This window comes from Megalobrama amblycephala, linkage group LG2, assembly GCF_018812025.1.
Source record: "Megalobrama amblycephala isolate DHTTF-2021 linkage group LG2, ASM1881202v1, whole genome shotgun sequence".
NCBI classification, from domain to species: Eukaryota; Metazoa; Chordata; class Actinopteri; order Cypriniformes; family Xenocyprididae; genus Megalobrama; species Megalobrama amblycephala.
In genome coordinates this window covers 24,469,661-24,484,926 of record NC_063045.1, presented here as the reverse complement: position 1 = coordinate 24,484,926, position 15,266 = coordinate 24,469,661, and the positions used below count along the sequence as shown (strand labels likewise).

At 38.9% G+C, this 15,266-nt stretch overlaps 1 protein-coding gene across 3 annotated transcripts in view; it reads right to left on the bottom strand.

Moving 5' to 3' along the window:
- Nucleotides 1–15,266, bottom strand: part of rbm20 (RNA binding motif protein 20) — a 92,567-nt gene that overhangs the window by 24,296 nt on the left and 53,005 nt on the right. For 2 of the 3 annotated variants that reach the window (XM_048167525.1, XM_048167509.1), the window contains exons 2-3: nucleotides 1,437–2,451; nucleotides 366–427 (exon numbers count right to left, since the gene is read on the bottom strand). In XM_048167525.1, coding sequence (XP_048023482.1) covers nucleotides 366–427; nucleotides 1,437–2,246 — 872 coding nt within the window. In that variant the 5' untranslated portion in view covers nucleotides 2,247–2,451. Of the gene's footprint in view, nucleotides 1–365; nucleotides 428–1,436; nucleotides 2,452–10,891; nucleotides 11,301–15,266 lie in introns of those variants that run through there. The other variant, XM_048167518.1, reaches the window with a different exon arrangement.

Here is a 15,266-nt window from a genome sequence, read left to right as displayed (position 1 = left end):
GATCCTAAATCCCAGTGCATCTGGCCTGACTATATCTTATGACACAGCTCAAATTCAGTTCCTCTCTTGAAATGGAAGAAGACTCTTTATAAAATAATTCTGTGTTTAATACGGAGATTGGTTGTACTCATAAAATGCTTAACAAGAGTATCACAGGCGATGACCGGTACATAACAAGGATCAAAATAGATCACATACGAACAAGCTATTTAAAAATATCTTGCTTCTACACCAGGTTAGCAACGATTAGCCGCCCATGCATCAGAGTTGGTTGTTTATCACTATGATAGACACTTAAAACAGCACTGTACATCAATTGATGAAGGTTGTAACATGATACAAATGGTATTTTCTTCTGTACTCACCTTTCAGTGTATAGCGAACAGTTCTGCAGATGTAACTTGCCCTTCACATGCTGGTCCCAGTCCTGAAAACAGCGCACACACACACACGACACGCCTGTCAGATTGACTTCACTACGATCCTTCTCTATGAGAGTGAAACATTCCCCTGGCGTAGCCACAACCTGGGCCAATTACAGAGCTAGTAGTTCACAGCAGAGAAAGGGCGAGCAAGAGTTGAGAACGAATGTGATTTCAGCGAACCTCTACAGAACAACTGCGTCCTCGCTCCTTCTAAACCTGCCTCCACTCGACACATGCCAGCTGCCACCAAAGCATTTACACCCTAGTGTAACAAATGAGCCCATTATAGTCAAGTATCTTGAAAACCCTCTCAGTTCTGCAGAAATAATTGGGGAAAAAACAGTTGCTAGTTTCGTTACCAATTGGATCTCAATTCTGGATGCTGGGGCCAGTTGCATAAACATAGCCATTATGTTAAGTTTGTGTCTAAAGAACTAGTATGACCAACTAACAGTTAGTTAGGGGTAATGAGTCTTACTTTTTGGTATTAAATTAGACCAATATAAGTTTTTATGTAACTGATTTAAAAAGTTATGAACAGTCTTAAAGAAAAAAAAATTAATGACTAACTTGCAAGACTAGCAACCGGCCCCCGGATGCTGCAGCTGAGACATCTGGATAGACGTCTGTAGGCATGGTACAGAGTTCAGAAGCAGAACTCAAAGCTTAGCATAAATTTGGCACATGTAGCAAATTCTTGTGATGTTTGTCTTCTTACAAATATTTGATTCTGTTTACAACTGGTATTTAGATTAACACCTATTATTCTGTTTACACCTAGTAAGATCTGTCTTTGTGATCCGATCACAAGTATTCTGCATTAAATACAAGTATAAACAGTTTATGATCCAATCCCAGTGCTGAATATAGGAAATGGTTTCTCATACAACCAACATTCAGAGAAGTCATAAACAAATGTGACCTTGTTGAATTTATAGTGCAAATGCTAATTCATCTTTGAAGTTGGTCTAAATTTCCTTTAATCTCAACCAACAAGTCTGATGTACTCACCTTCAAGTTGTAAACCTTCTTCTCACAAATGGTGCACTGATGGGGTAGGTGTGAAGGTGTTGTCCCATGATAATCATTGAACTGGTGAGGTTGTAATGACAAGGTCACCCCTTCTTCCCCCTGGGAAACCTGTGGCTGCTGTTGAAATCCCCCTTGCTGCCCGATGGGTGGGCCAGTCCCTGGGCCACATGTAGAGTTGAACTTAGGATCTGCTGTGGGTTCCTCAGGGTTATACAACTCTGCCCTCTGACCCACAAACCCTGGTCCGGGTGGTACCCAACCACCAGAACCTGTTCCTGTACCCATATCCAACTTTCCTAAGTTGTTCGGACCTTTCCATTGCTCCTTATTGGCTGATGAAGAAACAGATCCCAGATTCTGATCATTGCTTCCTCCCATGAAACCAGTTTGTTGTACTGGGGTTTCTGAGGAGTAGAAGTCTCTTTGAAAATTGCTGTGGACATTGTTTCTGGGTTGTGTAGTTACTCCACCATACTGTCCTCCATCACATGGTTTGCTAGCAACTACTGAAGTACCTCCCAGATATCCAAATTGCAAGCGACGGTCCGTATCTGTCGAATATGTTCCGGCCTTCTTGCCAAAATCATTGTGCTGACTAGCTTTCTGGTTGGACACCCCACTGTAGGCGGTGGGCCTGATCCCAGTGGGATGTTGGGTAAAGCCACCACCAACCAGTTGTCCTAGGGCAGTATTTGGAGGTGGGAAGGCTATGGGTGGAGGCGGAAAGGCCCCGCTGTGGGCCTGGGCCATACTTGAACCCCGAAGGTGGTTGAAGAGAGGCTGGGACATGGCCACATTGGAAAGGACCTGATTTAGGACAGTGGCTGCAGCTGCAGTATTAGTGGTCTGGGCGAGTTTGAGGCGGTGAAGGGTGAGCTGGGCCTGAAGCTGAGCCAGCTGAAGACTGGCAGGACTCAGCAGCAGGTTCTGACCCACTCCACCATGAGCACCACCCAGAGGAGCAGACTTATTATCAAGCTTTTCTCCTGAGGTACTGTGGACACACATAACAGTTTGTCAATTAAATGTACACAGTAAAAACTAGGCATAAACAAACACACCACACTCTATTCTAGGAACTTTCTAAAAACAAAAATTCCCAGAAAATTACAGCAACCAAAAATGGTTACATGGGTCATTATTTTAACAAAAGGCACATTTGAAATTTAACGTTTTTGTTTTGCAAAATCTCAAGGAGCTGAAATGGGTTTTGTCTAGCTCAGAAACATTCTTCCTAGCCAGACATGGGTACAGAAACTGTGAACTCCCTGTCCCTGTTTGAGTGGACTGATTAATGAGCTCACATGCTTGCTAAATTTAGCATGCAATACTATCAATCAAAATATCTCTGCAAGCCTGATACCACTCTCACTGAGCACACACCCTCCAAGCCAAGAGCTGACATAAGTGGCAAAGCCCCAAGGAAAAGTTGTAATAGTGGTGAAAGAGGAAACAACAATGTTTCTCAAAGGTACAGGTCGTGATAAGGGGATTTTGTAGTTCTTTAACCTCAGAGGTTCTTTCATGAGGTACATTCCAGGTGTTCTGGTGTTTCAAATACAGACCAAGGTCATGTATTAGCAGTCAAGAAACAACTGGAACAACGGGAGGCCCTCAGATCCTCTCAAATCTGAATTTGTGCAACTGAATCTTTTGGGGGGATTAACACCTCTCCAGAGAAGTGCTGGAGTCATTTAAGATTATGACATGGACTTACAGGAGCCTTTCCAGATCGTAAAGTTCACACATCGATACCAGCTCTAAATAAATTATCCCTTCTTTCTTTAGACTAGAAAATAAACAAGATAATAGTTTTGTGTCTGCTTTTCTACTTATCACACAAATGTTCATATTTACAATACACATTTCATTATAGATTTGCATATAAGAGACAGTCCATTGTTGTGTTCCAATTCACAGGGTCCCTTCACAGTGTTCAATGACTTGTTGGTTAATTTACCTCTCCACTTCCTGTGAAGTTATATACAGATGGATTTCTTCCATATGTTGCTTGAGGTGACATATGGAAGTCTCACCTAAGATGGCTGCATACACTTTGAAGTCCTTTGCAGGGCATTATAGGCAAATGGAACACACCCCTAGAGCGAATGTGTAAGAACAAACGAAAAAATATCTATACCCAAAGCACATGGCTACATCAGTATTTCAAGCATTAGTCTAATGAATATAGAGTTGCATAGAGAAACTGGCAACCAGGCCACCTCTGTTTCAAACACTCCTGATATTCATGGAGGGTTATAGTGACTGTCATCTGTCAATGACATTACACAGCAAGAGCTAAGCGAGGCTAACCAACTGCTAGAGTTCATACACGGTTACCGCTAATATAATACACTTAAAATGTAAAGTCCCTGTAAAGTCATTTTAAAGTATGTGTTCTGAGTTTGTCACACCGCAGAAAAATGTGTTGTTAACCACCCAGCCAAATTTGAATGATTAAAAAAAAAAATCGGCAAGTAAATGAAATAAGTTATCAAAGTCTCGAAAAAATTAACAGTATGGGCTATATGCACAGAGCTTTCTTTAGAACTTCTGCAAAAATATAAGCCAGCTCGACCATCAGTTTTCACACTTTTATGTGAAAAAAACTTCAAAAATTAAATATTTATTGTGCACTTTAGTTAGATTCATTGAATAAAATGTGTGTTTTTACAAGTGTGCTGAAATAATTGATCTTGCACTGCACTGACTGACAGCTGCTGTGATTTCAAAGGGAAAGTGCAGTGCTCGCTTTTTGTGTCATTCATTCAAAAGAAAAGTTATTGTTTTTCTTTAGATTTTGTGAGTATTTCATACTTCACATTGACAAAATGTATTTTTTTAAACTATTTATTTTATAATGTTTAAAATTTAGACAAAAAGGAAGTGAAAAACGATTAGAGGAAATGGCTGATATATATGCAATTAAATGCTACTCTGCCACCACCTGCTGGTTATAGTGGTAATTATTGTCTTTTTTATTTTTAGTGTTTTCTATCAAATGTTGAATTTCCTACATTTTTAAACGTTCGGTTTTACAATGGGGACAATCTCAGAAGGAAGAACAAATAATGTTTGTGGTCATCACATTAAAAATAACATTTGACGTGCTGGGGAAAAAAGGCGTGTCCGTGTCTAATTACAGACACGGCATTTTTAAACGGTCCCAACAACTTCATCTTTATTGCAATCAATAAAACTGGTTTAGTGGCAAATTAGGTAAATGTGATAACTGCATTAAAATATGAATACAACATTAAAAAGTCAACCACTGATGGCGAGACGGGAGGATGAAGGCCGGGACGGGAGAGACTTTGTTCGGCCCCATATCATCGGTTGTCGGTGGGACGGGAAGATGAAGGCCGAGGCCGGAGATAGTCTGTTCAGCCCCATTCACCAAAAACAGCGGATTATCAGTGAATCCCAGCTGTCTGATGAAAGATTGTAAAACTATCCGGTGTAGAACGATCACTTTAGAGACAAAATTAATCCACCCCTTCTTCATATCATCTTTTTTAGGAAATTTAAATAAGGAGACCGAGCTGTATTGTATATTATAACAACCATGTAATATGCATTTGCGTGACGAAGGCATTACTAGCTAAATGTGCAAAGGGCTGTATAACTAACGGTAATGACACTCGAGATTGAGCGAGTTGAGCTGCTGTAGCGTTAGGGGCGGGCCATGCTCCGTGGCTCTAGTGCGTCATTGACAGTTATATAGTGTTAGGGGCGGGCCATGCTCGGGGGCTCCAGTGCGTCATCGACAGTTATATAGTGTTAGGGGCGGGCCATGCTCGGGGGCTCCAGTGCGTCATCGACAGTTATATAGTGTTAGGGGCAGGCCATGCTCCGTGGCTCTAGTGCGTCATCGACAGTTAAATAGTGTTAGGGGCGGGGCCATGCTCCGTGGCTCTAGTGCATCATCGACAGTTATATAGTGTTAGGGGCGGGGCCATGCTCAGGGGCTCTAGTGCATCATCGACTGTTATATAGTGTTAGGGGCGGGGCCATGCTCCGTGGCTCTAGTGCGTCATCGACAGTTATATAGTGTTAGGGGCGGGCCATGCTCGGGGGCTCCAGTGCGTCATCGACAGTTAAATAGTGTTAGGGGCGGGGCCATGCTCGGGGGCTCCAGTGCGTCATCGACTGTTATATAGTGTTAGGGGCGGCGCCATGCTCCGTGGCTCTAGTGCGTCATCGACAGTTATATAGTGTTAGGGGCGGGCCATGCTCCGTGGCTCCAGTGCGTCATCGACTGTTATATAGTGTTGGGGCGGGCCATGCTCCGTGGCTCTAGTGCGTCATCGACAGTTATATAGTGTTAGGGGCGGGCCATGCTCGGGGCTCCAGTGCGTCATCGACAGTTAAATAGTGTTAGGGGCGGGCCATGCTCCGTGGCTCCAGTGCGTCATCGACTGTTATATAGTGTTGGGGCGGGCCATGCTCCGTGGCTCTAGTGCGTCATCGACAGTTATATAGTGTTAGGGGCGGGCCATGCTCGGGGGCTCCAGTGCGTCATCGACAGTTAAATAGTGTTAGGGCGGGGCCATGCTCGGGGGCTCCAGTGCGTCATCGACTGTTATATAGTGTTAGGGGCGGCGCCATGCTCCGTGGCTCTAGTGCGTCATCGACAGTTATATAGTGTTAGGGGCGGGCCATGCTCCGTGGCTCTAGTGCGTCATCGACAGTTATATAGTGTTAGGGGCGGGCCATGCTCCGTGGCTCTAGTGCGTCATCGACAGTTAAATAGTGTTAGGGGCGGGGCCATGCTCGGGGCTCCAGTGCGTCATCGACTGGTATATAGTGTTAGGGGCGGGCCATGCTCCGTGGCTCTAGTGCGTCATCGACAGTTAAATAGTGTTAGGGCGGGGCCATGCTCGGGGGCTCTAGTGCGTCATCGACTGTTATATAGTGTTAGGGGCGGGCCATGCTCCGTGGCTCCAGTGCGTCATCGACTGGTATATAGTGTTAGGGGCGGGCCATGCTCCGTGGCTCCAGTGTGTCATCGACTGTTATATAGTGTTGGGGCGGGCCATGCTCCGTGGCTCTAGTGCGTCATCGACAGTTAAATAGTGTTAGGGGCGGGGCTATGCTCGGGGGCTCCAGTGCGTCATCGACTGTTATATAGTGTTAGGGGCGGGCCATGCTCCGTGGCTCTAGTGCGTCATCGACAGTTATATAGTGTTAGGGGCGGGCCATGCTCCGTGGCTCTAGTGCGTCATCGACAGTTATATAGTGTTAGGGGCGGGCCATGCTCCGTGGCTCTAGTGCGTCATCGACAGTTAAATAGTGTTAGGGGCGGGGCCATGCTCGGGGCTCCAGTGCGTCATCGACTGGTATATAGTGTTAGGGGCGGGCCATGCTCCGTGGCTCTAGTGCGTCATCGACAGTTATATAGTGTTAGGGGCGGGCCATGCTCCGTGGCTCTAGTGCGTCATCGACAGTTAAATAGTGTTAGGGGCGGAGCCATGCTCGGGGGCTCCAGTGCGTCATCAACTGTTATATAGTGTTAGGGGCGGGCCATGCTCCGTGGCTCTAGTGCGTCATCGACAGTTAAATAGTGTTAGGGGCGGGGCTATGCTCAGGGGCTCCGGTGCGTCATCGACAGTTAAATAGTGTTAGGGGCGGGGCTATGCTCGGGGGCTCCAGTGCGTCATCGACAGTTATATAGTGTTAGGGGCGGGCCATGCTCAGGGGCTCCAGTGCATCATCGAACCCCCGTTTTACCTCCGCCCAAAAAATCCTGAACAGAAAATTGGTGAAAAACTGTTTAACGCTCTAACTTCACAATTCAGCACTACACAATTCACAGTCTTTGTAATGTGTTTCAGCAATACATTTGTAACATTTATAACATGTTTAGAAACAATTCTCAGAATTGACTTTACAGGGACTTTAATGTTTCTCAGACCACAAATAAACATACAGATATTAGTTTTATTGTTGTTAACATGCTAGCCAAGGGCATCTTATGCATCAAAAGGCACTTTGTATCTTTGTGGACATTAAGATATGCGCTAAAAGATTTATTAGTTATTTATTTGTATTATTTCTCAGATCATAAATAAACAGATATTATTTTCAATAATGGATTGTTGTTAGCACAATAGCATGTAGCCATGGGCTTCTTATGCCTTGAAAGGCACTTTATATTTTTGTGGACATCAAAAGATGTACATACAGATTTATTTATTTTATTTTATTATTATAAGCAGTAGCAGCAGTATAAGTACAATAAACTGGTACTTAAATATGGGTGTATATTACCACATTACTAGACATTCACCTCTACAATATAACCTGGTATGTGAAACGGCATGCAAAACTGTAATGGAAATCTGGGGCTAAGACACAACATACATAAATTAGATTTTATGGTACAACTGGCCGTTGAGACCCAACAGCTGGTCAGCTGTAGCATACCACAATTAAGAGTGCAGAAATGGAGCCAACTATGGATTTGAAAAGTCTAGTTTTATGGTTGGCATGCTATAAAATGATCTTACACACTGTAAGTGCACATAAACGTAATGACTGACTCACTTAGATTAGGTTTCAAAAATATTGTAACATTAGTTGCACCTAAGTACAGCACATTTGCCAAAAGCATTGAGATTTATTTAAGATTATTTGAATAGATTTGTTCACTATTTTTTCTTCTTCTAAAAATGTCATTAATGCACTGCTAATATGTTGCAATATTACATTTATGTTGTATCTCGTCAACGATATTTGAATCATAATTGTTTGTCTTGATTATCATAGACGGAGACTGTGTAAACAAAAATTTTCGTCAGCTATTTCGTTTGTATGGCTGCGTTATCAAAGAGGACTGTTGGACATTACGCGGGTATCATCCTACCTTAATGACTCAAAAGCCCAAAATACACCAGTGACACACAACACAGCACACACAGCTACCACCGAAAACCAATATGGCTCTCACAGCTGCCTGCTCACTTCTGCATTTGAGTCGTCTTGTATAAGCAGAGGATCCAGGTGTCAAATGCCCTTCACCAATTAATACAAGCCCGTCTTAGGACAGGAAATGTGCAAAGCATAATTATACGCTATTGTGTATGTACAATGTCTTTGCACCAATTGGGGCCGTGGGAAGGAACAAGCTGCGTAACTCTGTGTATTTCTAGCTAATCCAGGGATTGATTTGCAAGAGTACAGAGGTCACGCCCACCTGACCTCATGATGGGACAAATTGTGTCTTGAAAGCAACTGTTCCAGTTTATATAAAGGCTAAACCTTATTGGCTGGAAATGCATGACATCATGCCTCAGACAGAAATGTGTCTGCGATACCTCCTGATACATGAAAACTGCACATTAATACAAGTTAAGAAAAGGCATAAAAAGTTTGGGTGAAATAGCTTTTTTTATCGTTTAAATATAAAAATAATGAAATGGAACAAAAATGTATTTTAGACTGTATTGCAGTATGTTATCATGGCCCAGACTTCAGTTTGCATTCAAGTTTTATTAGGGGATGTTTAGACAGTGTTTTTCTTGAAAATAAATAAATCCAAAATTGGTTGAAAAAAATGGCTGGGTGAAAACAACCCAATCCCTGGGTTTGTCCATATTTAACCCAGCATTTTTTAGAGTGTACAGTTCAAAGTGATTTTTGTCACAGAGGGTAGAAATCTTTCTGATATCACTCCAACAAGTGAGCCATTTTACAATTACAGTAAATACATTTAAGGGACTATAGTCAGAATTTTCAATAATTTGGACTATAATGTCCAGAAAAGAAACTTCAAATGTAGTTAGAAAAGATTGATAATAAATGTTTTACAGATACCAATTTTTTTTAAGCACCTAATAAAAAATATTCAGAACCCGTTTTTAATTATTTATTTCTGGGAGTTTTTGTGCAGTAAATTAATCTCTAACAATAAAAGCATAATAAAAATGAGTTTAGTGTTATTGTTGTTTTAATTAGAGAGAATTTATATGATGCTATATTTACTGTTAATGTTCATTTTATTTATTGTTGGTTTATGTATTAAATGTTGTGATGTGTGTGACCATGACCATGACACTGATTTATTGCTCTTTTTGGCAATTTTTATGTTTTAATGTTAAAATAATTGTAAACTAACTTTTACAATTTCCACTTTTAATCTATTTAACTCTATAATTAAACAGCACTTAATCCCATTATAGTTATTCAATGTTCATAAAAAGTTATATATATATACGTGTGTGTGTGTGTGTGTGTGTGTGTGTGTGTGTGTAAGTTAAATAATAAAAACCTACTGTAGAAATAAAATGTTCAAACATAGAAAGCGCATATGTACTCCTGAACTAATGAACATTTTGACGAGGAATTCAGAGGACATCTATTCTGACAAATGCAATGGGGCGCATATATTTCCATATTCAATTACTGCTTACAGAGGCATCTGGTGTCTGACATGTAATGCACTGACTGTATATACAAGATTTCTTTTCAAATCATATTTAAATGAACTTAAAGTGTAAACTTAAAAATACAATTATCTGAAAATGCAGAATTCCCTAACTGTATGACCACAATTGACTAGTTTTATCAGAGAACAAACTTAATTTATGTTTATACTGGAAGACTCTTATTTATTATTTTTAGACATAAATTATTCCATTTTATGTATATAAATATGTATTTCAAATGCAATATTTAGCTTTGATTACAAAAGAAAATCCACAAAAACTACAGAAAATGCAGATTGTTTTGGTAAGACAATATAAGAATACTTTAATTTCAAGCATTTAAGTGAAATTAGTATATTTTACTTTAAATTATGTATTATGTAACTATACTGTAAAAGTAATGTGCAATTGTTAAATTAAGGACCTATTTCATAATGATATGTCTTTATATTCACTGGTGTAACTCATTAAAAACATTTGGTGTAGAAAAAAATTCCCTCAGAAATTGCTAGTACTTTTATATATATTCATTATATTATACATTTATATTCAATAAGATTTTTGACTTCAGTTAAACCAGTTACTTTAGATACAAATTTTTGGGGTTATTGCACTGTTAAATTAACAAAAAAATAAATAATACAAATCTTTAAAACACAACCAAAAGCAAAAGAAAAAATAATGCAACAACCTCTAAGAATGCTCAACAATTTCTCAATGTTAGATTACTAAAAACCACATTAACGAAATTCAACACGCATCTTTGTCTTGGCGTACAACAGCACATCAATCGCGCCGGTCTCCTGTAATGTCACACCAGAAATATCAAAGCTAATTTTCTCCTCACAATTTCACACATACTATATCTGCATTCAGAGAGGACACAATACATTAGCCTCCTGAGATGTCTGACCCAAAGATTTAAAAGAGCGTTAAATCAAAAAACCTGGCCGCCACTTCGCAATCCATGGCAAAACACACTGTCAACCGCAGGCCACTGGCTCTTACCTCGCACAATCCCTTCACTCAACCCTATGAGTTTCCCTCTCTTTGCTGCGGTACACTGGCCTCTGTGTACACTAGTCGCTTGTAGTTCCCTTTGCCACGAATGTGTGCTGCTCCAGCAGGATGATTTGGCCTGGAATAGCGGCTGGAGTGATGATGTGTCACATGTGCTCTGCAAAAGTGTGTGAAGGGAAAACAGGGAGGGCGATGTGAACTAACACCTTTGGATGAAACCATTCCCAAATGGGATGTGCCTCCCCATCCAATGCATCAAACATACTTTCAATAGGTATAGTTATTTACCAGATGTTTGAACAAAAAACTACAACAAAACTAGGCTAGGTGCCTTGCTCAAGGAGAGAAGATAGCGCTGTTCATTCACTCCCTCCACCATTTCCTGCCGAGACTGAAACCTGCAGCCTTCGGGTTACAAGTCCAACACTCAACTGCCCAATAACTGTCTGTTATAAATCTTTCTTTTTATGTTTAATAAATAGTACATATGGCCAATTTAGCTAATTAAATAAACTAGTTAAATAAACTATAGCAGTGGTTCACAGAGTTTTTTGAGCCCCTCTACCCATTATCTATAAGTCCCCTACCACCCTCCATCAAATAAAATGTTGTCTAAATGTCTTCTTCCCTGAATAGTAATGTTGATTATTATTCTGTGTTTATTATAATTAGCCCTCTTATTATATTTCTACCATTCAAATTTGGGGTCAGTGCGATTCTTTTTTAAAAGAAACTGATACAACAGGAATTGACTAAACTGATTCAATAATAAATGTAATCAGTAGCATATAAGCATATATTGTTGTTGATTTTCAGTGCTGTAGTCTTAGGCAATGTTGAGGTTGGGGGGGGGGGGGGTGTAATGCTATTTCATGTATTCTGACTTATTTTCACTGTTAAAGATTATCATGCTAAACATGGCCAAAGTTTCAGAAAATGAGTTGGACGTATGACGGGAGTATTTCTGTGCCAAAAATACAAATATTTTCGAGTATGTGCCTGTGTGATGTCAACGGTGTCGGAATTGCATGTACGGGCACTTATCCCGGAAGAGGGCGTGCGCGCACACGTCGACCAGAGCGAGAGAGCAAAAGCACGCCAATCAACGCGCGTCCAGGTTTACGGAAGTCGTCGGCAGCGCTGCACAGGTCACAGGACTGCACTAAATCAACAATGTCACCAAAGAAGTGTGTTTTTGGTTGTGAAGGAACGATAACCTTGCTTCCCAAAGACCCCAGCGTTAAGTGGAGCTGAGAGTTTTGTGCTCATGCATTACATTGATGCGTTCGCGATATTTGTTATTAAAACAACCATAGAAACTGATAGTTGCAATAACATTTTTATTGGTTAAAATTAATGGGGAATATCTCATGTTTTTCATTGATGCACTCTCGATAGCCTATTTGTTATTAAAATAACCATAGAAACTGATAGCCTAGTTGCAATCGCGTTTTTATTGGTTAAAATGAATGGAGAATATCTCGTGTTTTTCCGTGGCTGCTCGAGCCCTCAGGATCAGCGCTTATGGTTTCATAAACAAGGCACAATTCTACGCTGGATTTACAGATCGTTTGAAACTCAAAGACAGAGCCGTCACAGCGGTAATGATCCCGGTCATGAGTCAGAACCACAGGTGGTGAGTAAAACTGCTTCAAATGTCTGTTTTGTTGGCAATAGGCACCTAAGTGCATATAATGTTAACAACACGAACGCAGTGATTTCATAAATTCATTATTCATCATTCACTATACGCTATATTCATTATAATGATTCAAAAGTTGTCCAGGAATAATGCAATGGTGTTTTGCGTGTGTTTAAATACATTTGTTTAGCTGACCATTGATAGCTTGCAGACAATTGCTACGCAAAAGCTGCATGCGCTCACAAGGCACGCCTCCAGGCGCTCGGCTGTTTTCGTAATTACTCGGTACAGCCTATGTATCTTTTATAAATATGATAAAACTAAAGACTTTTTGGAGGCATTACTACTCTATAGGTACTCGACATTAACATGAGATTGGCAGAAACTGTGTGTGATACCCCCCCGTTTCAGTTTGTTCTTCCTTTCCTGAAACTCTTAAAAACACTTTTATTACCGCTGTGATTTTAACTCTAAATTCTGGGTTATTGTTTTTAAGAAAAGAAAGTTAAGGAAAATAATTTCTATCCCTTAGTTTCGAGAAGATACCCTGTTTATATGTATCATTTTAGTGATGTCCTGAGTTCATTGCATTGCAAATACATACATACATACACACACACACTTTTCCTTTTGTGTAATTTAATTACAGTTACTACTGATATAATCACATTAAATTCTTTATAGACTAGAAAAATTATATATAAAACAATAGTGACGAGGAATTATAAAACAATACATTTTAATCTTAAAAAAATGTATGTTTTTTATATAACATTCTTTTAAATACTTTGGTCAGTTCAAGAATAACTTATGCAATTTTATATTATTTGAAAGAATTAAAAGAGCTGTCTATCCTTAATGTTCAACTGGTTGAGGTTGATCTGGGATTTGTAATAATTAGTAATGAAATATTTTTTAGAGAGAGTCATTAGTACAGTAATCTAATTACACTGTTGAAGATATAATTAGTAGCTAGTAATTAATTACTTTTCAGTGTAACTTACCAACACCCAATGATATATATAAACTAAAATATTTATCATGTTAAAAAGCTTTATGTACAAGAGCTAAATTAAAAATTAAAACTTAATTTTAACCTTTATTTGAGCTTGCAAATTGTGTACAATAAAACTTTCTTATATCTTTAATGGTTATAAAGGAGATCTTTTTTATCTGTTCCGACTCTTAAAATTGACCTTTATTGATTAACGTCGTCAGGTTGATTTAGTCATATTAAAGCAGTGGTGTAATGTAATGAAGTAGCCTAATAATACTTTGTTACAGCACTTGAGTATTTTTTGGGAGAATCTGTACTTTACTTGAGTTTTTATATTTCTGTCAATTTTTAGGCTACTTTTACTCCACTACATTTTATTTAGGAAATAAGATATTTAGATAATAGATACTAAATACTTTTACTCTAATGCATTTTCGTTACTTACTACAAAATAAAGTTGGAAGAACAAAGACTGCAAGCATGTGCAAACAATTGCTCGCACAACCACAGTTGATTTAATTTCCTGGGTTGCGTCCATTGCTGGAGCGGCTGAGAAGAGTGCGCTGTCATCATACAGTACAAGAGCGGCCTCTAGAGGTGAAATAAAAACTATCACTGATGCCTCGTAGAGTTTGTTTTGACAAGTGACGTGAGGCTGCACGCTGCACAGAGCGGGACGCTTCAAAAACGGATTTAAAACAAAGACAACAGTGTATATTTTATGCAGTGTACACTACAGTACATGTTTTCATTATCATTATAAAGTAATTAGTTTGTTGACTAGATGCTGCATTAGTGGAAAACAGTATGTTTGCCGTCGAGGCTGAGAGGATGCTAACATTAGTAGTACCTCCAACGGTTAAAACAATGTGAAAAAAACAGCAGCTGTTTAATGTCACGATTGCTACCATTCATTTGCATTAGTTTATATCCATTTATTCGCTTTTATGCATTCGTTATCCAGTGAAGTTGCATATTTAAACTGTATCCTCATCATGTAGCGACAGGAACATAACAAATCAGAAATGTATTCGATTTCAGTTTTTTTTTTTTTTAATCGGCACTATAACATATTTTGATAATATAATCATCAAGTTTTCTAAAATAGAGGCAAATAATGTGTGAAAGTATACATATAATAGACCAATGCTATGCCTTTTTGTAAAGATGGCCATTTTTAAGCATGAATGTTTGGATTTATATGAAATGGTAACACTACAATAGAGTCCATTTGTAACATTAAATAAGGTTAATAAAAGTATTGTGCATTGTTAATTTCAACATTTATATCTTAACATTTTAAAGTTGTCTCTTACATTAGTTATAATGCACAAATTAACATGAATGTCCAATGTATAATTAATATATTAGTTTTTTTATATACATTTAAAACTTACAATAAACATTTTGCCATTTTTTTAATTCAAAGAAAACAAAATGTAAGAGTTAAAACTCTAAAACTGAACACAATTTTTTAAAAATTTTGCTCCTTTTGTACTTTACATTTACTTGTACTTTTACGTTCAATACTTAAGAACGTTTAATATAAAAAAAATACTTTTCATACTTAAGTACAAAAAATATCACATACTTTAAAACTTTTACTCAAGTAATATTCTAAACAGTGACTTTAACTTCATCTTCTGGTAAGATATACTTTTACTCAAGTATGGCTTTCAAGTACTTTATCCACCACTGTATTAAAGAAATAAAAAGTTAATTTA